We start from the raw sequence: 26,923 nt of genomic DNA on the forward strand, positions 1-26,923 counted from the left end.
GAACGATCCATGACTTAAAATCATGTATATTTATGTATATGTTCTCACAATTTTCAACAATAATTAATAAATAATAGAAGAGTGATGTGACATATTTTCCTCCTGTTCTAAAGAAGTTTTCACTTCAAAAAGTTCCTATAAGCATATCTCAAATGTGACCTTGTTTCCAAGTTACAGCTTGTTCCATTTTCTTACGAAGTTAAAGTAGCGTACTTGGATATTGGTTTACTGTTTATCTACAAGATTTAAAGAACTTAAGTTACTGCTAATTTATACTTGCATTGTAAGTGGTATGCACTTATATCTTGCACTTTCAGAAAAGTTAAGATACGTGTATGAAGTTTTTTTATTATTCCGATGTTTGAAATCTATTATTGAAATATTTCTTATTTGTTAGAAAACACTCTGCTTCATGGTATATATAATGGTCACTGACATTACAAAATATTGCGTAATCTTTTCAATATCATTATCCAATATGATTAAACTGTAAAAAGAAATACCGACGGCGTTTATTTCAAAGCATGTTGCATTCGTCATGTTAATGTTAGTTTGAAATAAATTGAATTCTGTTTATGACATGAAATAGAATAACGGATAACTGTATTTGATGCTTGTTAAAGAGAACCAAGGAAAATGCAATAGCCGATTATCACCGTCCTTGAACACTCAAGTTACGACCGGGGATGGTTTCGAAGATCGACAATTTGTTGTTTTGGCATCTGAGAAACAAGCAAGGGTTGTGGCTTTACCCTCACAAGATTGCGTTTATAGACAACAATTGGCAGAAACTCATATTGTCATCAAGGCGGAAGTTACGACTTTGAAAGGTAATAACCATTTTTTATTCTTATAATTAGAACTTAATTCTATGATGTATTCTAGATTTATTATTACCATCACTGTTGACTAATTAACAGATGAAAATTGATTTTATAATATGACAAACAGCATTCTATTTGCAAATATAATACATTTTGATGAATAACTTTGTTGATAAATAATTGCTCAGACTTTGCTGATAAGATTGAGTTTTTCAGATAACGTCTGTCTGGTATGTTACGTTTCAAATGGTCACGTATCTACGTATAGTCTACCCAGTCTCAGGCCCCTCATAGACGTCGATTTTTTACCACTTACAGATTTGAGGTAAGCTAAATGTTTAATTACATTCATTTTGTTTCTCGGATTGCCTATTAAATAGTCTTATTTATTGTCTAATAAATCTGTAAAAATTGATCGATTTTCTTGAAATAACTGATAACGCGCTTCTACGTTTAAAAAACTTTGATTGTAATAATATTTCAATATTATCCAGCTATACAAATTTATATTTGAGCTATTAATGCTATTTACTAATGAAATAGTTTTATTAACCTACTACTAGAGCAACTGTTTTTCCTTTTATAAATGGATGTTAACTCGCAAAATTATTTATTAATAATTCGTCGTTTAAGCAAAGCTCATAAATATATTTGACAGCGTATAAAACGCGATTTACTTATGCACATGTACATATATATTTAATACATTATATAATATAATATAATCTAATAATATAATATAATATGATAATGAAATCATATGAAAGCTTCATAGTAGCAATTACATTGCGAAGATCTATCGTAAGATCGGCACGGTATTAATATTTTATATATACATATATATATATATTTATGCTTCTTTTGACAATTTATCTAGCAAATTATTCTGATACTCTTTGAAGCAGTAATTTTTATTACGTTCTAAATTTTGTCCATTAAGTGTCTCGTAATTTTTAAATTCTTCAAAATATTAAGCTTCAAGCTGCACCAAAATTGCTTCAATTTTGATATTATAAATTTTCAATATTTGTAATATACATTGAATTTTATTGGTGCATGTAATCGAATAATACATAATTCAAATATGGCTTGGCTCTTGTCGAATAGTGCGGACGAAACGTATTCTATTGCTATTTGAATTTATAAAATATAATACATATAAAGCTAGCTTTATGCTAAGTATAAAAAGCAGTGCAAAATTTTTCAATATATATTATATTTTGAACGAATAAGAATTTGTAATATTCTGTGATCAAATATATTTTGATTATTATCGTTAATGTTATTATGTAGAATCTATTAAAAACAATTTCGAATTCTAGAAAAGTAGTAGCAAATTAATAATGGCATGCGACTTTTCTCGTCTACGATATTAATCAAAGCACTACGTTGATCCTCGACACAATCACGGCATGAATTATTTTTTCAAAGAGCACTTCTATCGCACAGTTTATATTCGTACAATCACATCTTATATAAAGATTCAAAGATTCTTTCATTTTTAGGTCGATAACACATCAATATTATATGTATGTAAATAATATATACATATTATGTAGTAAAATTGAATAATATTTTATTGATTATTATATGATATCGTTGGAGAATGTAGAAATCGTGCAGCAAGGAAAAAAACAAAACCATGCAAACAAGATTTTTCACATACCATATTATTAGATTTTTTTCGCGTTCGAAGAACTAGACAGGAAGCTTTATAAAATATTCTATCAGACGATTATAATTAATAATTATTTTAACGTCCGTTACGGTCGGCTGCTTATCTTCCTCCTGTCTCTGTAATCTCTAACAGTTTTCAGACTACAAAACACGGCATTGTAGACCCCATGTTGTCCATATGGGGTCATCAACTGTTTGTTAATGGCGATACCGATCAGTAAGTCATTTATGAAATAACAAATCTCCCAATAATCTATGTTACATGATACATAGTGAAATTATATCCTGCCTTATTCGCGTCACTTACTTTTTTTTTCTCGTTAATTTTTTTTTTGTTAACAATAAGTGTTATGGATCATTAAGCACATCTGAGCAACGTTACATAATTTTTTTTTTTAACATCCTTCTTCTTCTAACGTCTTTTTTAAGCTATTAATCTATTATTCACCTAGCCGAAGCTTGATGCTATGTATGCGAACGCACATTATAAACACATTTTATTAATCAGCCCTGTTATTATTTATTTTCTATGTATGAAACAAGTGTTACAAGTAACTTTGTACGTTGTATTAAAATTCCTACGAATGTCTTCTTTTTCAGAATTGCGAAGACTCTTTGCTTCAGTAATCGTGGCCACGGTCTGTATCTGTCATCACCTGCGGAGATACAGAAGTTTTCAATATCAAGCGAGTTCTGGTAGGACAACGAATAAAATTACTTTTTCATTCATTTATAAATGTTACACTTCATTTTTATTAACACGTGCATTATTATTATTATTTGAAATTACAAAGCTTGTCATTTTTAGCGGAGAGTTGACCGAAATGATGGGAGATTTGTTTACTTGTCACGATATGCCAGAACCACCTAAGGAAAGTTTCTTTAGGGGCCTGTTTGGCGGTGGTACGAGAAGTCTCGATAGAGAAGAGTTGTGTAAGTTTTTCTTATTCAGTATTACTTGTTTCGGTACTTACGTATTAACGCCACCGCAGCAAAAATACCGCTAATGCGCCAATAAAGAGCAATCTTTTTGTTCGCACACAACAACCTTGTTGTTTGCACACAGTAACCGTCAGGGTTTCGTCAGGGTTTTGTCAGAGTTTCGTCAGGGTTATGGCGACAGCATCAGGTGAAAGAAAATAGAGACTGTTTTGAATCTATGTTAAATTCTATATCGGCCAATTTTTCACCGAAATCCGATTGACTATTTTTTATAAATAAAATGTTTTGAATTTTGAAAGTGTTTTGATTTTAAATAAAGTTTTTTATTTTATGATTTGTCGCAACAATTTATGGTGTAAATTGGCACATTAGCGAAATTTTACTGCGGTGGCGTTAATACGTAAGTACCCTCATTCCGAAATATTATTTATTTTTGCTTACCTGATAAGATGTTTTATTAAGGTGTTTGTCTTTCGCTAAGAAATATATATATAATATATTTCACACGCAGCACGCTTTGTATAGACACGATCAATTTGAAAATTGTTTAGCTATAAGATAATTAGAATATACTCTTTAATAATTTCATTTAAGAATTCGTTTCAAAAATGTAGGTATATACCAATGATATTATTGTCTATCCTTGTGATAAATAATATCAGCAAAGACTTGATACATTTCAGTTGGTGAATCGAGTGGTCGTGCCTCTCGTACAGTGGCTAAACACATCCCAGGACCCAATGCAGCAACGGAAAATATGAGAGAACGGGTTACCGGAATTGCCGGTGAAGTTGCTCAAGCACATCATATGGTATTGGAGCGTGGAGAAAAATTATCCCACCTAGAGGAACGAACGGCTCGTATGATGTCAGAGGCTGAAAACTTTTCAACGTCGGCACACGGCCTGATGCTGAAGTACAAGGATAAGAAATGGTACCAGCTATGAGAGTATAGCCTGATACGAATCTGGATGCGATTCATATGGACGAGTACGGAAATAACATGCAAGTTAGCGTTTGCGATTTATCCATGAGTTATTATCTCTTTGATAAGAAAGCTAAATTAAATATATTACAAGCTCCGCGTGTATGCTGCTACGGCAAGTAGCATGTATGTGGGGCCAAAAAGTGAGTAGAGTGAAAGTATTCAAGAGAGGGAGAGAAGTAGGAGAATGAGGTTGAATAGATAAAAAGGAATATGAAAGAGAGAAGTTGAATGTACGAATGAATAGAATATAGGGTTGAGATGATAGGAAAAAAGAAGGAAATACACACAAACATATGTACACCACATATATTACACGTACACACATTCATGATCATCTGTGCTGGTCACAGGTTCTAGATACGCACACATTAGCGAAACGAAATAGAGCGAATGGTAGGTAGAGTAAGGCGATTACACATACCGAGGTCACTTCCCAACATCAACGACATTGATCATATTCTTTATCCAAAAAAAAAAAAAAACATTAAGAGACGCGAAAAAGGCGGTTCGATAAGAGCTTATAGTATGACCGCTTAAAAAATAATAAAGGAGTGAGACGAGATGAGACGACGATCGTGCTATACTGGAGTCAATACGAGCAATTATGAAATAATTCGCCTTTTAATCAATGGTACTCGTTAATTCATTCGGACGTCCTGCACCACCTATATCTCATTGCACTACGGTCTTCTGTGTTGTTAATGAAATGAGAAGAAAATAAGATACCACGGGAACAATCGGTTTGAGTGAAACGATAATAAAACATCGTTATACTTATAATCTTGTTTTATATAAAGAAGAAGATGGGAGTGTTTAATCTTGGATAGCAGAAAGTATTAAAGATATAGTAGTTACAATTTCAGGTGCAGCGACGTTATCCTCCGAATGTATTGACAATAAAAATGTAGTTAATTAGTCGAACGTGCAGAGCATTGGATAAAAACGTCGAATGATGAAGTATATATTTTAACCACGCAGGCGGGTTTAGCAGGAGAAAAAACGGGCCACTGCGAGACCGCGTTACGCCGATAAGAATGTATAATTGTTATCGATTGTAGTTACTGCTAGACACGCTAATGTATATATATATATATACAATGGAATGAGACAAAAATTAAAGAATACACATACACATATATAACACACATTATACACATATACACATCAAAGTAGGAAAGATTCTGCGTTATAAAAGCTGTTTATATATATATATATATATACTATATATATACGATATAATGTGTTATAAGTTACGCTACTTCAGCGTCGTTGGTGAATTCAAATGAATTTGTAGTGCATTTGCAGGCACGGAAAATGGGGGATAACTATTCTAATTTTAACTGTACGTATAGACTAGATAACATAAAGACAATATGATAGACACACGTGCGTTCCGGATGCAATCTGTATCCGTTGCAAAAATTCAATTGAATTTATCGAGATTCTGAATCAACGTACTGCTTCCATAGCAATAATTGTATAGTCGATGTTAAAGGTACTAATCACTTGCATTATTACTTATAAATGCATCCTACAGACGATTTACTAGAATGCATTCTTCGAGTTGTTTAAACTTCGTGGTATGATCTTTCTTGGACAATATACATATAACCAAATCGCATTGAATTAATCCCGTTATTGTATCGTGGGATGTCTTCACTATCAATTATTAGTACAAAACTCGCGAACTTGGCGAGTCCGTTGGAGACTTAATAGGCGGCATTTATGAGAAAAAATATAATAATGGAAACATGTTATTCTATTCGACGACCGAGCGGCTAATAAGGATCCATTAAACTTTCGGTTGTTTGACAGGTACACTACATTTATGCTATACTACATCTAGAGGAGTCATTGGTCTTTGGAAATCGGAGATTCTGCATGTGAGCGATTTAATGATAATAATATATTAACAAACAAACAAAAGTATAACAAATTCATAAGTGGAAGTATGTTTGAACGCCCGCGCCCCGCGCTATGGGAATGAACGTTTCGGATGGGCAAAAGAAAGTGTTTTTTTTCCGGACTTCTGTGAAAGTGTAAGGTCGTTTACTGCTCTAATAGTGGAACGGTAGTTAAATGTGCCATAGTTATGAAGGAATGGAAATATATATTACCATTTAAGTGTTTGATAATATAATATACTCCACAACTTCCGTTGTACACTGCTAAATATCATACTTTACAGATTTCGACTACTTATCTTACAATTAGTCGCATCGGAACCTGCAAAGATCTGTTTCAAACTAATCATTTCTCGCGATATATAAAACGTAGTTTCAGTTATACTTAAATGTAGCTAACTCTTCTCTACTTTTATTTTGATTCTTTCAATCATTTTCATACACGGTGCTTGTAATCTTCGATTGGTAATTATTTAGTGGAAACAGAGAGCTGAAGAAACTGTCTGTTGTATATCTTCATATCACGATAAAACTATTGTCACGTACTTGATTGAATAAACATTAATTTTGCCTATTCCTTGTGCGTGCCGTTACAATATATATATATATTAAGTTATTATACTTCAAATTATATATTATAATTCAATATAGTATTATACATAGTATTATGTATCTGGTGAGACAACTGGACAGGGGGTAATTCTATGCGTATAAATAAGTCGAAAAAATGCAACATTTTATCGTTTGAGACTTTGTTTTTTTAGTATACTGCATAGAATTTTTAAATATGATTTTATCACCCTGTATATGCAAATTCAAAAATACAAAGTAGTTCGAAGAACAAATATGTCTGACCAATGTAAAAAAAAATTGTGCGTGCTGTTACGATGCTATTAACTCTTTTCTTTTTATAATAATCAATACGAATGGTTTTGTTTGATCTTTTGCGATATTCAGTTATAAATTTATCGTTTGTTTACAACAATATAATCAATTACCTTTCACATTTTTTTTCGTAATCCAGATTTGACGATTGTTGGTAACGGATCATAATAGGTTGGTTCTTTTTATTATCAATTTATTTTTTACAATTTGTTGAATTCAGTGATAAATGAGGAAATTCAAAATTAACAGGAGCGACGATGACAACTATTAAAACAGGTAACTTATTTTTTAGTTAATATATATAGTGTTTTCATTATATCAGGAAAACCTTCATTCCAAATTTAATGGAATATAGTCACTGAGATGATAAAATGATCAAAAGAAAATAATATATTGATTGAAGTTTAAAAGATTACACATATATTAATATTAAAACTATTGATTATTAGTCTATTCGTATTTCTAATAGATTTTTCAAAATAGAATATGTTAGGAAAGAAAGATAAATCTTTATTCATATCGATGATATTTATATTGAACAAAATATTGGGAATATTAAAGAATGGAGATTTGCTTGACCTCAAACGATTAATTTGAATTGGTTTTAATTAGTTTTAATACGTTATATCTAAATTTAGAAAAATTGAATTTTCAATTATTTGACAGGTACTTACGTATTAACGCCACCGCAGCAAAAATTCTGCTAATGCGCCAATAAAGAGCACACAACAATCTTGTTGTTTGCACATAGCAACCGTCAGGGTTGCGTCAGGGTTTCGTCAGGGTTATGGCGACAGCATCAGGTGAAAGAAAATAGAGACCGTTTTGAATCTATGTTAAATTCTATATCGGCCCATTTTCCCCCGAAATCCGATTATGTGTGACTACTTTTTATAAATAAAATATTTTGAATTTTGAAAGTGTTTTTATTTTAAATAAAGTTTTTTATTTTATGATTTGTCGCAACCATTTAAGGTGTAAATTAGCGCATTAGCTAAATTTTGCTGCGGTTGCGTTAATACGTAAGTACTATTTGACATTAGTAATTTACATAGATCTAAATTTGACGAAACCGTAAGAGATGGTATTAATTACAAGAAACAAAAAGATATGGATCCTTCATATTTGACGTGATTTTTCTAATAATAGCTGTTATCGACAAACAAGTCAGTACGTAATTAACTTAACTTCTTTGACACTACTTCTCACGTAAGAATAGGCGTGTTTACGGTGAATGATGTACACTCGTTTCCTCTTTTTACCAAAAGCTTTCTTCTTCTTCTTCATCATCGTCCCTTTCTCTTGATCTTTTTTATTTTCTCTCTCTCTCTTTCCGCAGCACGCACGTACACTTCTCATTTCCAATTTAAAAATAATGAGAATTTACGACTAGCAGGCACCGCTGTCGCGCACAGACACCCATCGACTTCGAAACCTCTCTCAGCACCGCGAAGTGGAATGAATTGAAAAAAAATTCAATTTAGAGGCAGCACAATAGCCAAGCCCTCTACTTTTTCCTTCTACTTCTTCTTCTTCTTCTTCTTATTCTTTTTTCTTCTTTTTTTTACTCTATCGTACTCTGAGAAAACGAACGAATCAATGATATTTCACTTACACGGCATTTCGATGGAAAAATCAACATTTTCGCTTAATATAGATAGCAAAAAATATATTTAGGTGAACAAACGGTAGCACCTTAAGTTACTCTGACCACGGTTTTCACATTCCTTAACTTTGATAGTAAAATATTATAGTAAGTATTGATATTAGAATATTTATTCAGCTTCAAAGACACGAATAGAAATAATTGGTTTAACACGTTCGTCGCCATGGCACCGTATACCGGAGACGGGCATGTTTCCCCGCGGCCCCGTCACCGTATACGGTGACGCTCTTCTTGTTGAAGTTACAGTATTTTTAGTTGGAAAAACTTATCACATTTCCCATTTCGAAACAAAATTATTTTCGGTAAATAAAAGATAGTTTTATATTTTATTATTTTCGGTAAATAAAATATAATAATATAATATAACCATAATACTCGGGTTGCATTGTTGATATTTCTACTTATCGCTTCTTTACGTTACGGTACGCCGACAGTCGAATTTTGGGCCTGACGAGAAATTCAACCGAAACGGGCTGGGCGACGAACGTGTTAACGAGTATTTAGAATATAAAAATGTTGAAAATTACGTATTGCATGTGTTACTTTTTATCGAATAAATTTGAATATACAAATATAGAACTCGATCATTGTTCAATTGTATCTCCTTGGTATACAATTAGTATGTTTATAGAGACTTTCGTCAGAAAGATTGAATCAAAAGCCTTCGAGGGCTTTGTAATGTTTCGGAGAGTGGAAAAAAATTAAATAGAAAGTATGCAAAAACGTTGTGTGTTGTGACACGGCTTTTAAACTTCGTCGCCACAAAAGTATACATAAGTTTCTAATAAAGAGTACTATACTAACGTTGGTCGAATGGTTTGGCCCGTGTATACTGCAAGTTGTATGCACGTGTATGTGCGATAACGTACGCGTAATGATAGAGGGGGAACGGTACGCGACACGATAATAGGAAGGATGTGTATAATTTCAAGATTTCTTATGAGTCCTCAAATAGTTACGCACGTACAAGCGTGTCGTATCTTTTCCATCGAAATTATAGGATTGCTTGCTTCTCATTCTCTTCTCTTCTCTTCTCTTTCTGCATCTGCTTAAGATAATATATTTTCACGGTAATAATAAAACGAGTGTTGGCACGTTGCGAAATTTTTATTTTATTTTATACAGTGTATAATGCAGGAACTCTTTTGCAATAAACTCCGAAGGTAGATTACTTCGCAAAAGATGTGATTATTTTTTTTTGTCTCGCTTTTGTTCTCTGGTATTTCATTTGAGTGATTAAAATCCCGCGAAGATCTTAAGCTAGCATTTGTTACAATTACGAAATGAATTCATTTCACCTAGGACATGTATTTGTTTCGTTGATAATCAAGAAAATTGAAAATCCATCTTATTTTGTATTGTTTTACACTTATATTAGGTGCTTTGGAAAGTCGTTTCGTTTTTTCTTTTATAAAAATGAAGATAATTTTTGCTTCGAGGTTAAACCTAAACCTTTCAAGTGGTCATAAATAGTTGAATTTGATAAATTTAACCTCTTATCGATCTCATGTGTTACTATTTGTCGGTTTGCATCAACTAATACCATTATTGCGTTAGCAAAAAACGAAACGACTTTCCGAACCACCTAATAGTTTCTTTCTTTTACTAAAAGAGATCGATACTTTTTATTTGTAATGAACAATGGTCATGAAAAATCGGGTCTTGTCCGTGTCGAACGAAGTAGGTACTTAAGCAAGGAGATGAAAGGAAGAGAAACTCGTCAAGAGGTTGAAAAGGGATGAGGGGTGAAGGGTTGAGAAAAGCAGTCTGTCTTGACCGAGTGCAATAAAATGTAAATGCTTGGCAATTCGCGCCCCGATACTGTGAGTTACATTTCCTCGAGGCGTATTTTGGATCATTCTCTCTCTCTCTCTCTCTCTCTCTCTCTCTCTCTCTCTTGTTTTTTCCACGTTCCATTTGGAATCCATATAACTCGAAGGTAAACGGCGAGGAGTATCCGAAGGATAGTAGAAGGTACGTAGTAGTAATATCTCGACCGCGGGCTACGCGCGCACAGTGCTCTGCGCCTCGTCATTTGCATGAGTAACGGTGGAACCTAGAGGTTAGAATACCAACCCAACAGTAATTTATAGTCGATAATTCTTGCCGAAGCAATTTTCGCATCCATTGCGAACGAACCATCGCTTGGTTCTCCTCTCTTTCTTATGGGGGAGGGGAAGAAGGCACCCATGTCAAGAACGTTTGCAGGAAATGAGACGGAATGTTAAATAGCCTTTCTATTTATCTTTTTTATTTTTTTTTATATTTTATTATATCTTGCGCCATTTTGAAATGGTTCATTGGATTTGTTACGTTTAACGGACATCTTTCTTTCTTTCTTTTTTTATTTTATTTTATTTTTTGTCTATTTTTACAAATGATATTTCGGTACTGAGATCTCGGTACTTACGTATTAACGCCACCGCAGCAAAAATTCCGCTAATGCGCCAATAAAGAGCAATCTTGTTGTTCGCACACAACAACCTTGTTGTTTGCACACAGCAACCGTCAGGGTTGCGTCAGGGTTTCGTCATTTTTTAGTGCTATGAAAATGCGTATTTGGGATTTGCCAAAAACAGAACAAGATGCGAGACATCATTTGGAATCTTATTTATCAGAGTTTATATGGCGACAGCAGCAGGTGAAAGAAAATAGAGACTGTTTTGAATCTATGTTAAATTCTATGTCGGCCCATTTTCCACCGAAATCCGATTGACTACTTTTTATAAATAAAATGTTTTGAATTTTGAAAGGGTTTAGATTTCAAATAAAGTTTTTTATTCTATGATTTGTCGCAGCAATTTATGGTGTAGATTGGCGCATCAGCGAAATTTTGCTGCGGTGGCGTTAATACGTAAGTACCGAGATCTCTTTTAAATCTGATTTAAAGATATTTTTCTTTCTCTCTTTATTCGAACTTTATTTTTTTTATCGTATGAAAAAAATAAAGTTAAAATGTATCGGGCAATATGAAATAAATCATGACGCGATAAGGCTATCAGATAAAATGTACTAAAGCAGGTCTTTAATGCATAGGGTGGTACGCTATAACGCGGAAACCTGCTGCTATGAGGAGTATCGATCGGATCGTAAAACACTAATGTCCGTCCATCGTGCTGATGCGAAGGTAAAAGAGACCAATGCTATTTGAATCGATGTGAAAAATGTTCTACTTTTGCAATTGTAGGTGATATTCATTCTGATTGATACATAGAGAAAGAGATCTAAATGAAATATCTATTCACATTAAATTTCGTCATCATTTTTTCAAAGTACAATAACAATTTGATTTTGTAAAAGGTGGTAGAAATTATTCATCCATCTATTGAAACATTAATACTATTTGATTGAAATTCAATGCTTGTAATATTTATATTTTTTTTGAAAATAATCCATATATATATATTTCTTTATTTTATATGAATACTTATGAATAAGGTATCACATTTAAGAAGGATCCTGTTATCGTTGGATATATAGAAAAGATGCGGATAAAATAGGATCTATGGGGGGTATCTCAAAGGAAGGGGATTGTACGCGTTTCTACGCATTTTTTGATATGTGTGAAATGCGTTCTGTTTATGCGGAAGTTTTAGTTACGTGGAGGACAGGAAAAATGAAGAAAAGAAGGTTGAGGTGGAGGATTATCCGAGTAACATAAACCGATACAGACGACGTAAAGGTACACGACCGATATTAGATATCGAGATGGTACATACTAAGGCTTTTTAACCTCCGTTTGCCATCCAGTGTCGTCCCACCGAGAGCTATCGAACCGATAGGATACCTTCCTCACCATCCCCAGACGCCTTTCCTTTTCCACCTCCTGATTCTTCTCCTTCTTGGGTTCCTCCTATCGCACGATTACCATATATACACCACTTTATTTAGAGTACCTTTTATCGCGGTTTGGCTTACGTCCTCGACTCCCACATTTTCACATTTTCGCCTCTTTTTATTTCTCTCTCTCTCTCTCTTTCGATCCATACCGTTGTGGTTTCTATGACGCCTTTGCCAACGGGACGACAATGCTCGTTGGGATCAAATTTTTACTATCTCTTCTTGCTGCTTGCTTGACTCGAGACCGTACTTCCCTTGCGTACTTTTACGTCAATACTTACTACCTTATTTTTCAAATTTTCTTCGGTTAGTATATTTTTACATGCGCCCGATGTTGGATACTTTATCTTTTATCATATGTATCGTGGTAATGAAAAGTATGATTTATTAAATATTAATAAATATTATTTATTTGAAGTACATTAAATAAATTTGAACTTTCTTATCTTCGAAACGAGAAAGTAATATATTAAGAAAGCTTTGATTTTTATTAGAAAAGATTTATTGAAAATATTCATTTAACTTAATCCTGACGTTGTGTTGGAATTCAATAAAATCCTGTCGAGAGGAGAGTTTGCGTATTTCAGTCATACTAACGATTCGATTAGATAGCCAAGTCGCTAATCATGTTTGAAATCGTTAGGTCCTTGGAATCTGTGAAAACCAATATTTTGTTAGAAGAGGATTTTCAAGTTGAACAAACGCCGCTCATAGCTCTCTCATCCGCGTGCCCAGGTGCTATTCGTATGGGTTAAGGCCGGGTGAACGCGATGAATAGATCTTAGGTTTCTAATCTGATTTAGTGGTTGCCAAAGCGTTGCTGCTGCGCTTCGAGCGGGACGTATTACTAAAAGCTATCCGCGTGTAAATCTATACGTGGAATTTACGTTACCTTGTCCGAGATTGAAATGATAAATTTTGTCAAGAAATAGGTACTCTCTCAAGAGAAATGTTCACGTTATTAGATATAAACTAAATGCGACGACCTCTTTGGTACTTAAGTAATATAACATTAGAAAAAAACTTACACAGAGAGAAAAGTAAAGATACATGACTGTTTTTCTAATGAACCTCTTTCGCCATCTTTAACGACATCAGAAGTAAAGAATCCTAACTCGTTGCGTTATGTCAAGAATCGCAACTTGAAGTTTCGAATTAATGAATAACGGTGTGACGCGTTCATGCTACTTATAAACTCTGAAGAACTTTTTCTAAACAAAGGATGGCTTCTTCTCTTATGGTTAGTTGTAAAAGAAAAAGAAAAAAACAAATAAAATAGAGGTAGTATCGGTATTTCGTTAGAAGAAAAAAAAACGTGCCGCTAGATTGGAGCTAAGCTAAAATTCCAAGTCACCGTGACGGACCTGTCCTTATTATGGCGAAAGCCTCTTGAAACAAAGCACGAGTCAAGAGGAATTAAACCTATCATCTTCCTGTTCGCCTTAACGATAGGCCGTCGATGATACGATTATGGTGAGATGCGAGGATGTAGGGATGCCGACGAGAGTAATGATTGAAAATAACAGGAATCACGTATAAACGTTCCATCGTGGCTTCGTAGCCAGTGTTCCGAGCGTATTGCGAAAGGGATCGTCGGAAACGATCGCGTACCTAAGGAAAAAGGCATCCTATGATCAGCACGAAGATGAACATTATGGTAATGACCTTCTTTAAGTTAAGATTATAGAATTATAACGCCGTTAAGATAAATCATTCGTCCTGTTTTAGTTTCTAGCTTCGATATACGTCCTTACTTTGATATTAATCGCGTACGTCCGGTAGCGTCAGAGTTCCTACGAAATTTTTAACTAAATTCTACACCTATGAGATGAAATTTTGACAAAAGGTACCCAAATATTTCCGATAATTCACTTTACTACGTAGGGAAGGAATTTTGATAGTTGTTTAAACAAAGAATTCGGCAGTATCTCAATATTGTTCTGTCGGAAAGCTAAATAAAGTTCATGCTGGTAGACTAAATGGTGCATTCAAAATTGGACGAAGATAAATACCGCGGTTCGTTTGGCAGGTATCGTTTGTCGTCGGTTTTTCGATCGGTCATTCGTTCTTTCGTTTGTTCGTTCGTTCGTTCGTTTAGTTGGTTGGTTGGTTGGTTGGTTTGTTGGTCGTGGGCTCACGCGCTCACACAACATACTCTAACTCACGGTCGTTAGGCTTATATAAAGCAAGCGTTTGCCTGATGAATGAACTCCGATCTTGACGGGGAGCCCTCTTCTATGCGATCGTGTAAAAGCACCCGAGAGAGAGGGAGAGAGGGAGAGAGAGAGAGAGAGAGAGAGAGAGAGAGGTAGGCACCCAAAGGCTTTCCGCGGTCGTTATGGGTATTTGTACAACACAATTTATCTCCTCCTGAGGCCACGACGAGCCGTACAAAAGCCGTGCGACCGTGCCGTGAACTCGAGTCGTGGCATGGATCCGCTGTAATAATCGATTACCGCCAGTGAAAGGAAGAGAAATCATCGGGTTCGAATCGAGGGGACGGGGAACAGACCAATTCGCACGCAAGCTTTTTACATTCAACGAATCTTACTATAAACGAATAACCGTTCTTATTCACTTTTTTTTCTTTAAATTATTTCCTTTCTTTTTTTAATTAGACAATTAGCAATTACAGGAACGAATTATAGGTATGATAATTATTTTTTTATGATTGTATCATCCGACTTTTGTAAAACAAGTTTCTCATTGTATCTCTTTTTAAAAAGATCGTCTTACCATGTAGATCATTGATTTTGGAACATCCTGTACTTTACTCGAGAATATAAGGGGTACGTTGTAAGGACTGAAGATCTTGGTTACTTCGTAGGTTTGAACACAGACCATGTAGTGCGATGATGTTGAACACGAATGTTCGTGTAAGAGTTTGTGAGGTCGGTAATATATTCACGCATACTGTCACATTTGGCAATTGCAAGTAACCACATCTATGCAAACGGTGTCTGTAGAAACTGCATACTGCGGTTTTTCCTCGGTCATTATTCTTCCATTAATCTGATCGATCTCCAACTCTCTTAAAATATCACTTATTTCTTGTTTACGTTACATATACGCTTGTAAATTATTTTAAGCTTTGAATTGTAATTGACGTAATTATCAATGAATTTTTTGTTGTTATAATACCTTTGAAAAACAATAATGAATTTTAACACTCAACTTACCTAAAGTATTTGTTGGTCTTTATATATTTTTAACAATTAAATGCAAATCGTTAAGATAATAAAATAATATTTAAAGTTATACGTTTCGCAATGTAAAACGAAGGAAATGAATAACATTGAATGTAAGAGATTAAGTTAAAAATTATTATTCGATCATATATTAAGTGTTAATTTGATAGAAAAACAAGTTGAAATGCTATATAATATTTCACAAGAGCATTGAAATATAAATGTCTGATCTTTACGACCTCTTTGATATGACAAGTATATGAAGTGTATTAGAAGGTATTAGTGGAGAGTCTTATAATTAATTACCAAGCCAGTGTTCTTTGTTTTTTTTCTCTTTTTTATAGCACATATTTTACGAGAGGAAAATGTAAAGTTTCATTGACCGAAATTATTGTATCTTTTAATGCATCCTCATAAAATGTGTCTGCCATCAAGAATAGTATTATAACGAAAGAATAATAGTCTTGCGCAAACAAACTCGAGAGAAGTAACTATTCCGAGTGATTAAGATAAATGATTTACCCAGAGTAAACGAACGTCTGCGATAACGAAACGTCTTGTAAGACCGGTTAAGAAGAAAAAGAATAAGAAGAAGAGGAAGAACAATGTCATTTCGTTGAAACGTTATTCATTGGGTTGATAGATATCCGAAATTTGCGCATTCTCGGAATTGTCGTTTCTTCGAAAGGGAGTGAGGTATGGGTGGAACGTGAAAGACGATAAACGGAAGACGAAAAGGAGTCGTAATTTAATGGCCGACGGAAAGAAGAACGATAAAAGCCGGAAACAGATGCAGAAGAGGGCATGTCGGCATTGGACGCCGTTGGGTTACGAGGGGTGATCTCGCTTGCCCTTCGAGTGATTTATGAACAGACGCAGTGACTCCATCTACTTGACCCGTTCACCTCGTTACAAAGGATAATGTATTCGTGAGAGGCCAACCTCGGCCAGCAGCTACGACGTTTCTTCCGCATGGTGTCTTCCTCTCCTTTCTATGAAAGTAAACCTAACCGAACCGAACCAAACCGAACCGATTCGAAATCGGAATATAACAGGGAGAAATAATATAATGCGATGCTAGATTCGTATCACTAAACGATCAATTTTATTTTCTTTTATTTTATTCTTTATTTTTTCTTTTCTTTTCTTTCGATATGTTCCACGAATTCGCGTCTTTTCGCTTCCATGCGTGGTTGGCATATTCTCTTTGTATTTCGCATCGATAAGTTAACACTATTTTAATATTTATGAGAATCGTTCCTATATCAAATGTTTAATCCGTTTTAATCTTTATACGATTCTTATTTTATTTTTTTTTTTGTATCTACCGTATGCCTATGCGTAGGCGTGCGTGCATATTCTTAATGTATATACTATCTTATATAAGTTGTTATTATTCCCGGTAGATAGGTTCACGATTTACTACCATTTACTAAGGCACGAAAGAGACATTTTTAAGATTATATTTCAATTTTGTAATAAAAGTTTTCGAGATAACGGCAGCGTCAAAACGAACATACGAACGAATGAACGATCATTACAAAGGCGCCCATTGTGAGTCCCGTCAGCTGCATCAATCCTAATCCTTGACGTATCTTCGATTCCTATGCTTTTACGAGCGAGTTGTAAAGCGTAGTAACGTTTCAAGTCATACGGTATGTTTCCAGAATTTATCATAGTCATCTCGAAGGAAAAACGATTTTTATAAAGAATCGTATTACGATATTTCAAAATGCTACTAATTCAAATATACTTGCTTACAAATTTTACAATATAATCCTCGGGGAAATTTGAGGAAGGTTACAAAAAAATAAACTACAAATCATACTCTTTCTCTCTCTCTTTTCAATAGGTTTCTCGTATTTCGATTTTAAAAAGTTATCAATGTGAGATCAAATAACATAGAACAACGATAACTTGAAAAATACAAAAATCCCACCACATCGATATCGAAGATACAAGAGTAGTTTCTAGACGATAAAATCTCGAGACATTTACAATTTTATCATACTAGAATAATAAATCTATTTACAGACAATATTTCTCTAACATTCCATCTCTTCGCTTGTTTTTTTTTTTTTTTAATTTAATACAATATCGAAAGACGCAAGTTAAAAAGCGTCACGCGATACATACTAAAACTTTGGTTACGCAAAAATAGATGCGGTACGATGTACATAAGTATATACATATACTTATATATATATATATATATATATATATGTTACCATTATATTGTATGGTTCAGTTAAATCCGAAATAAGTAGATTATATATGAATTTACAAGATGTGGGGGCCGAGTAGTTGAAGTATGAGATGAAAAATATTCTACTATTTTATTTCAATGTGGTATGTTCAAAGTCGATAGAATTGTATGGCTGACAGAAAATCTGCTTTTTAAAGGACAGAAAGAGATAAGCACTCATTGTTCCCATTTATTTTATTTTATTTTCGTTTTCATAGTTTTCGAAGGAAACCTAGTTTAATTTCTTAAATCAATAGAGAAACTCTATCTTCAGATTAGATAATTTTTATTAGGGAGACCATAAAACGAAGAAAAACATATTTTTTGTTTTCGGACTTACAATGGTGTAATATAGGCAGGTATTGAAATGAAATTGAAGGATATCTTGCATGTCTCATATTTCAACAACTCGTCTCCTGTAAATTTATATATTTAGTTGAAGTATGCATGGTAATTTTTGTCTTGTTTCGCATTTTAACAGGTCGGTATATAGTTATCTCAGAATTTTGCCTGCTTATTTCACAAATTAACAGCAACATATATACATACACAGAGGATATTTCAGATTTAGTGATACAAGGGGATAAAAACTACATGAAAAAATAAAGTGAACATTTTTTTTCTTGTACAAGACTTCATTTTCGAATAAATCGATGTTGAAGATGATTGATAAATTAATGTTTTTTTATAACACTATTATTTATTAACATCACCCATTTTATAGTTTGTTATATTCAACATACAATATTTATTTTATATCGGTGATATTTTTTTGTTAGATGTAGGCGTAAAGTGAGACCTGTATGGGGGCGTGTTGTACCCTTTTCCGATTGTACCATCAAATCGAGAGAAGATCCTCGATATATATACATATATATATTTATGTACATATACAATATACTCAGTGTTTCTATTTTTCTGAAAAAGATAGACGGACAAAGAAATTTATGAATATTTCTTTGACTAAGTCGTAAATCTTTTTACTTTACGAAGAAACGCGTACAACGATAAATTGCGTATGAACAAATTTCTAGAAAAGATGGCGAAGGTACGCGTATGCATGTGAGCAAAAAAGATAGAGAGAGAGGAAAAGAGAGATACATATACAAAGGGATAGAGAGAGAGAGAGATAACGAGCAAGAAAAATACATACATTTGAAAATTTAATAGATATATGGTAAAAAAGCGTACCCGTATTTTTGGGCTTTAATAGACAAAAATGTAATCTCCTCGAATCCTCTCTCTATTTCTCTCTCGCTCATCCTTGCAGAGAAAAAATCACAGTCGTAGGCTCTTTCAACAATGGCTGGGCGGCTCTGTTCCTCTTCTTTTTCTTCTTCTTTTTCTTCTTCTTCTTCTTCTTCTTCTTCTTCTTCTTCTTCTTCTTCTTCTTCTTCTTATTGATGAAGTCCGGATGCTGCCCCGAGCCTTGGAGCAGCGTAAAACGAGTACGGCGAAAAGTAATGATGCGGGTGTGGGTGAGGTGGAGGTGGCAAGACGTGAGCGGGGTGGGTTGGAGGTAGAGGGAAAGCAAGGGACGAAAGGGAATGAGGTAACATAGGTGGTGCGGGTTTACTGTACGGATGATAACGTGCCGTGGCGAGTGGACTAAGCGGGGGTGTAGGATAGGTTCTTGAAAAAAAAGGATGAGTGGAGGGTAAGGCTAAGGAGTGTGGGGGAGGTGGAGGTAACTGAGGCGAGAGCATCGAAAGGGCCGTTGCAGTGGCAACGGCAGCGGCTGTAGCGTTGGAAGGGTCCGTGCTGTTAACGGAACTTGGAACGGAAGCATTTGTGTGGCTTCTGAGGTGTTGAAGGAGTTCCTCCGAGGTGGTAAAACGTTTGCCACAGTAGACGGTGTCACCGGCCATCCAGTTGCAGACATATGGAAGCTGGGAGGCTGCAGCGAGAGCACTCAATTGCGCGTGAGCGTAGGCAGCTGCAGCTACGCTAGCTGCGGTAGCCGTTGACATTCCGGAGCCGTAAGGCGACCCGGATCCAGATTTATGATCGCACTGGACGCAACCGGATGGACAAGAAGATGTAGAAGAAGAAGAAACTGTCGAGGGAGGTAGAACCGTAGGACTCGTAGAGAGTTTACCGTTCGTTTGTGAAGGAACACTCGAACCGCCGGTGGTCGTTGCAGCAGCCGCCGCTGCTGCCACTGCAGCAGCCAGTAGGTGAGAGTTCAATTGACACCCGGTGCAGTAGGGATCCCGACAGAGACCTATAGGCGATGCGTCGGTTCCACTGCTAGGCGAAGGTTTTAAACGGTTGCTGTAAGCCAAATAGGGACTTGTCGGGCCACCGATAAGTCCATTTTTCAGAGCGTGCTGATGCGGAGACAATAGCGAGCTACCAGCCGACATGACGTCTATTGGCAATTGCGAACCACCATAAGCTAAATGATAAGCTGAACTTGTCGAAGGAGGTAGACCGATTTTGAAGGTACCGAGTGGTAGATCCTTTATCGATGGATCTGTCATGGCTAATACTCCGGCAGGGCTATAAGAATTTGGCCTTATCGTAGGACTACCATGATGAGTTCCTCGAGCGGAGGAACTCGTTGAAATTCCGTCGCTTGGACTCGGTTCGCTTAGATATACTGCACCTTCTGGTGTAGTCGTTTTTCTTCCCTGCGGTGTCGCTGCTCGTGCCGAGGATGCACTCTGATTGCTCGGACATCTTTTGTTATTATTATTTCCTGGTGTTCTCGAACGAGCGGACGTTGAATGACTGGATGCCGATCGTTGTTGATCTTCCGGACTGGACGTTTTTTCACGACCGAAAGATTCGTGAGAATTTTTGGAATTTGATCTACTAACCACCTCGCTTGTCGGTGTTCTTCTCGATGGTGAACTTCTCTCGCGAGAATGATCTCGATTAGATTTATTAGATTTCGAAGTTTTGTCCGAACCATTCAACAGAGATCTGCTTGACGGTGGATCCGCTCCGATTTGACTACAAGTCTGCGCAAGAAGAGCAAGAGGACTTTTCTTTGCATCCAGCTAAAATACAAACAAAACAAATAACATTACGTTCATACATTTACGAAAATATGGTGTTTAGTATATTATACGATATCTATGAAAACATATAGATTTAATGCGAAATAGGAACTGAACGAGAGTTGGTAGCGTGTTTGTGATTTGTTTACGTTAAAGCGTTTGGCCAAGGGCGATCGATCCATCGCGATGTACAATCGTTGCAACCGACGAAGGCACCACCGTAAAACGTAGCTTTCAACTTTGCTGCTAGTTCTCACAACGAACAATCATTCTTCAACGTTTTCTTTATTTTTCAAAAGCTCGCCAAATTGTCAATTTTTATTAGTCAGTTGTTTAAAACCCCAGACGCATTAATTATTTTTGATTTATCGTAAAATCGAAAGTATCGTTCCACGATAGACAATCAAGAAAAAGAATGATTATTTTTTTCTTGGAAATTCTCTTAGCCGTTCCGTTCGATCATTGTCTGGGAACAAGGATGGGCCATTAATCTCACAGAGGACGGAAATTTTGACGGAACGTCATAAAAGATCTTTACACTGTCGTTCGGCTTCTTCATTAATTTATTATTCGTGAAGCAAAGGTTTCTCTCTTTCTCTCTCTCTCTCTCTCTCTCTCTCTCTCTCTCCAATCCTAAACCATCGATTCCTTTGAAAATCGCATTTCACTAGGAACTACTGCTGTGACGTAGCCCCGTCTTTACGAGAAACGTTTTTCATTCTTGTCACGGACCGTACGCGATCAGTCACGCGTTCCGGACGGAGCTAGGAGGAGGAGGTGGGGTGGGGTGGTTGACAGGGAGAAAACGAGGAGAGGCTAGCGAGAAGGATTTATGTCCGTCATCGTGACGGATAGAAAAGGGAGAAATAGAAAAACGGGGTTTTACGGCAAGAGACATATCGATGCTTTTGCTTCTCTCTCTTTCTCTCTCATCGAAAGAAGAAGAAGGTGAGAGGGGAGGGTGGAGGCTAAGAAAAGAGTGATCTTCTCGACAGAAGATCGATCCATTTATATGATGCCGTCGCGATCGACACTATCGATATACGTGATGTTTCTTTACAACGTAGATAGGATAAAGTGAAATCTAATAAAAAAGATCTTCCTTTTCATAGCAGAATGAATATATAATTAATAAAATTAATATAATTAATAAAACAAATCATTAGTAATGTAAAAAAAAACTTCCTGATCTTTCGTGATAATTATAATTAAGCTAGTCATTAATATTAACTCATTGAAGTGTTGTCTCACGTGTTATGTCACAACAAGATAGCAATGGTATAATTATATTTTCTTACGAATTTATTTCTTGTAATATAAATAATATTATAGTCCAAATATATCCGATAATAATAAACAAAATTAATTGATTACGAGATAAACACGTAACACAATAGGTAAAATTCGTTCCTTGTTAAATCCCTTTTGAAATCTAACCATAAGATCATTTTAGGTTTTTCGTATAGAAATGTTGAATTGGAGGGTGTGTGTTTGTGTGTGGTATTTTTGTTGGTGGTAAAAGCAAGCACACACACTTAAATAGGGAATAGTAGTAGTATCGATGTACACGGCGGATGTACCGCCTCTCGTAGGCGTAATTAAAATGCAACGTCCGTTGTAAAGCCGAGGTGCGGCAACGTGCACGACGGTGTGACAAAGTGTGTGTGAGTTTGCTCGTGCTAATGGTGCAACGCGTATTCGTTGTGTTGGTTGGTTGTATCGGTGCTACTGTGAATTGCCGAAGAGAAGCCAAGCTATTTACGACTACGACGATGACGACGACGACTAGCAAGTAGAAGATCATCGTCTATTAATCACGTTCTTGTAACTTATAACGGTTTCCTTTTCAAACGTTCATATTTTCTTTTTCTTTTTTTTGTTACCTTCTTATTAACTCACTTTTAATTATGTATAATGCAAAGTAATTGGCATGCAACAACAACAACCTTCGTGCAAAATAAAAATTTTCCAATATATCATTGAGAATTTGATGTTTTATATATATTTATTAAAATGTAAAAGTTTCCGCAATGCTTTGTTCCTACGACTGGGTACGGTGCTAAAGCTTTAGTCAATCGGAACAATTGTTGACAACTACGAAACGGTCTTTTGATTTGAATGTTATTGTTTATTAGCGAATGTACCGTGGTCACGACATTGACAGGTGGACACAAAAGCGATATGTAGAAGAGAAAAAGGGTGGTGGGCAGGTGGGTGCATACCGGTGGAGAGTACACGGGGCTGACAGAGAGAAAAATAAAAGATAAAAAGAGAGAACAATCGTATGTACAATTTTTTAACGCGATTGATTTAAAAGTTATATTTTTCAAATACTTTTCTGTCCCTTAGAGAGAAAATATTATAAAAATAAAAAATCACACCCTATTAGTATTACAATTACACCCTGTAATTTTTTCCCATTAAAATAATGAAATGAAAAAAAAGTATATCCATACTAACCGTAGTTGGCAAAGGAGTTAAATAATCCGGACATAGATACTGATTAGTGTTAGAAGCCAGCATCTCTTAAAGAGCGCTTAAAAGCGCTGTATTTTGGTTCTCCTCTCCTTCTTCTTCGTTGAAAAAAAACTGATCGTTTTCAAAGTACAAATCCGAAAATAGAATCCGTTGAACGATGTGACGATGATGATGATGATCGGTCGTTATTTATGTATTCACTAGATTGCAGTACACCGTTAGTGCTCCTCTCCTTTTTTATCTTTTCACAAAAAACTTTGCTCGACGCACTTAAGGAAAAAAGAAGATGGGGGCCTCCTATACGAGGTCCTTTAACGAGGGTTCTATGGGCGAAAAAGTCAGATATGTGTGCGACTACGAGCGACATCGAATCTAACAAAAGGTTAAGACAAGAAATTCAGTTGGATGGGAAACTACTACGACAACGACGATGACGATGATGATAGTTTAGTTACGCGCACGCACGTCCTTTTAGTTCGAAGGTTTCAGCGTCGACTGAAGCGCTCGCGCGCTTCCAACTCTCCGTTTCAACCCCCACTTTTCTGTTTCTCATCCAACGCAACCCTACTATCCCCACCACCTTTGGTTATTCACTCTCTCTCTCTTTCTCTCTCACTCGGTTCCTCTTGCTCGTCAACCAAATCCCCCAGGATCATCGTGGTGGCATGAACGTGCGAAAGGACGAACCAACCAACCAACCGACCAACCAACCAACCTACCAACTGGCCAGGCTCACGTCGGACTGATCGGAACCGACGGGTTGCGAGACGAGATGCGAGACGAGATGCGAGGATTTGACGTGTGACTTTGACCGACGTAACGTTTTCACCACATCCACTGATCCTACCTCTTCTTTTTTACAGATTTTTTCTATAATAAGTAGAAATTATTATGAGCGACGATTTTACATATTTTGTTTTATTATTTTATAATATTTTACAGGTTCTTTTTATATCCCCGAACCGTCGGATACTTGTAAAGATACCTGCTGTTAATGTTTTTGGGGGCTATTTGTATTATTTAAGCGTTAAACGATATAAATATCTTGATCGTGAGAAATACGTATAATAGTGATCTGTGAAAGATTGCAGGGTGCAATAGAAACTTTTGTATTATATTTATGTTTGGTTGTAAACGGATGTGTAATTTTCATTTACTTAAATATTTTACCTAGCTTCCCAGATACCTGCTGAGCCGAATACAACTTTTCTATACCTTGGGATATTTTGAATTATTAACGTTACAAATCATTTATTTTCTATTTCACATGTAATATCCACAAAGGCTATTATTCCAATGATAATTAATCTAATAACATATAAAAATATATTTTGTCATCTTTAAAAGAATATATATTTCAATGAGTATAACAATATTTATAAAAATACGTCCTGAATATGACAAAATAAATGTAAAGGTTTCTTAAAGTTATTGCCTGTCATAAAAGGACGACGAAAAAGAAAATACGAGTGGATAGATAAACTCGATATATATTATTTATTTATAATCCAATAACGGGAGTAACATCTATTTTTATAATTTTATTTGAAGTTAATTTATAGAAGTACAATCATTCTTTTTAGTTTAGTCTTAAAAAGATCGTACGATTGAAAGTTCATTGATAATCAATTAATGTATGATAATCGATTTAAGACACGGTTCATGGGGTTTTTAATACTGTTCAATAGCGTATAACAAGTTCTAATTATTTGATTTATTTGATCATAAATATATATCAGAGAGAAACCTTAATGATACTTTTATAAAAATTTTAAAAGCATATCTTATTGTTTAAATGAGTTATTAAGGGACAGGGAGGGATACGAAATCACGAAAGATTTTTTTTGATTGATCTTAAATTTAAACGTAAGAAAGTGTCTTTTTTTTTAATGTTATAGATAGGTCAGAGCCAATCTGGTATAACCGCCGTTTCGAAAGGTTTTCTTCGATAAAAAGATAGACCTTGTCTCGGATGACTAAAAAACTTAGCTAGAAAACGAGTGTTTTGCCGGATATATAAAAAGGTGGGGTAGTGGTGGCCTTTCGGAGAGCGTTAAATATCAGAGAAGAGAGCCATTTCGGTTATCCGTTAAGGTGAATGTGAGTAATTAAGTGGTATAACTTATAAGCTTGCTTGGCCGCTGTCGAGACGCTGTCGGATTTTATGGCTTTATGGCGACTACAAGATGTAATTACTCTTTATGACCTTATTTCTGGCGTGATCTCTTTGAGCTTGCCGCCTCTGTCGATGAAATATAAAAAAGAAAGAAGAAAGAAAATAAAAATCAAATCCTTAAGCTATCCGAGTAAACCGAGTGTTGCACCGTGCGTTTCTATTCTCTACCGGAATGTTCGATATTTTGCAAGTATCTCGAGGAATATTTATTGTACGTTCCATTTGGACACCTTGATCGTTTAGATTGTTATCAAGAACATTTCTTTTCTATTACGGTTCCATTAAATCTTATTCACGCACTACCTTGGTGTATTAAACTTATCCCTGTTTACCTTGTTTAACAACTTGTCATTAATAATTTCATTTTATGTTGATTTTATGTTTGACGTCATATCTTTCAGGCGAGTAAGCAAATAAATATTTGTAATATAATTTCCGATTATTGCAAGATACACGTCAGAGTTATAAGATAACATTGTTTTAATTATACTTCATAAAGAAAAAAATGTGATTAAGAAATTATAATTCTCTTTAGAATTGTATCAAGCTTTTACATAAGTAAATGCATCGTTTGCTTTGGCAAAAGAACTTCTAAAGATCAAAAGCTTTAAAAGAGACCTTTTCTCGAAAGAGGGGTGTTGTTATACTCGACTTAACGCGATTTTAATAATCACAGCAAAGGAAGAGAAGAGAAGTAAAGTTATGCTTTACGATGTGAGAAAGAGAGAAACGGAGCTTTTTTTGGTCGTGAGAAAGAAAGGAACGATCTCTTTCTCTCTTCTTAGTTCCTCCTCTCTTCTAGCAGGCTATTTCTATCTTATCTTTTTCCTGTTGAACACGTTGGACTCACCAAAGTGGCCGTTAGATACGAGCAGTTTCCACGGAAGAGCATTAGCGGCGTTATTAGCGCTAGTTAGAAGATACGCTTTGTTGAGCGACGAGAACGCTGTATAATTATCCGACTCTCTCTCTCTTATTCTCCCTAGTCGAAATCGAAGAGAGGAAGACAGGGACGACGTGTTTATGCGGCGCCGACCGAGACCCTGATATTCAAGTATAAAAGTATCTCGAAAGTATCTGTGACTCGACGAGAGCCAACTTCTACC

At 35.3% G+C, this 26,923-nt stretch overlaps 2 protein-coding genes across 15 annotated transcripts in view; one reads left to right on the plus strand and one right to left on the minus strand.

The window, feature by feature from the left end:
- Tomosyn (syntaxin-binding protein tomosyn) overlaps positions 1 to 6,908 on the plus strand; it is a 65,826-nt gene extending 58,918 nt beyond the window's left edge. For 13 of the 14 annotated variants that reach the window (XM_015330109.2, XM_015330110.2, XM_015330107.2 and 10 more), the window contains 6 exons: positions 624 to 830; positions 1,041 to 1,149; positions 2,635 to 2,718; positions 3,102 to 3,197; positions 3,310 to 3,434; positions 4,127 to 6,908. In XM_015330109.2, the coding sequence (XP_015185595.2) occupies positions 624 to 830; positions 1,041 to 1,149; positions 2,635 to 2,718; positions 3,102 to 3,197; positions 3,310 to 3,434; positions 4,127 to 4,389 (884 nt within the window). In that variant the 3' untranslated portion in view covers positions 4,390 to 6,908. The remainder of the gene's footprint in view (positions 1 to 623; positions 831 to 1,040; positions 1,150 to 2,634; positions 2,719 to 3,101; positions 3,198 to 3,309; positions 3,435 to 4,126) is intronic. The other variant, XM_015330112.2, reaches the window with a different exon arrangement.
- Positions 4,626 to 24,926, minus strand: LOC107071303 (zinc finger protein Noc). Its single transcript, XM_015330190.2, has 2 exons — positions 23,624 to 24,926; positions 4,626 to 21,163 (listed from the first exon to the last, which is right to left on the minus strand). Exons 1-2 carry the CDS (start codon positions 23,684 to 23,686, stop codon positions 19,556 to 19,558), a joined length of 1,671 nt encoding a protein of 556 aa, XP_015185676.1. The 5' UTR covers positions 23,687 to 24,926; the 3' UTR covers positions 4,626 to 19,555.
- Positions 24,927 to 26,923: the final 1,997 nt, after the last annotated feature.

This window comes from Polistes dominula, unplaced genomic scaffold (genome assembly GCF_049000335.1).
Source record: "Polistes dominula isolate Pdom_NZ unplaced genomic scaffold, Pdom_raw_medaka contig_12, whole genome shotgun sequence".
Lineage (NCBI taxonomy): Eukaryota > Metazoa > Arthropoda > Insecta > Hymenoptera > Vespidae > Polistes > Polistes dominula.

Bases quoted from the DNA above. Each gene is read 5' to 3' on its own strand.
- LOC107071303 (XM_015330190.2), bottom strand. From the start codon at position 23,686: ATGCTGGCTTCTAACACTAATCAGTATCTATGTCCGGATTATTTAACT. The intron at 21,164-23,623 runs GTTAGTATGGAT...TTTGTATTTTAG, and splicing joins TAACTCCTTTGCCAACTACG to CTGGATGCAAAGAAAAGTCC.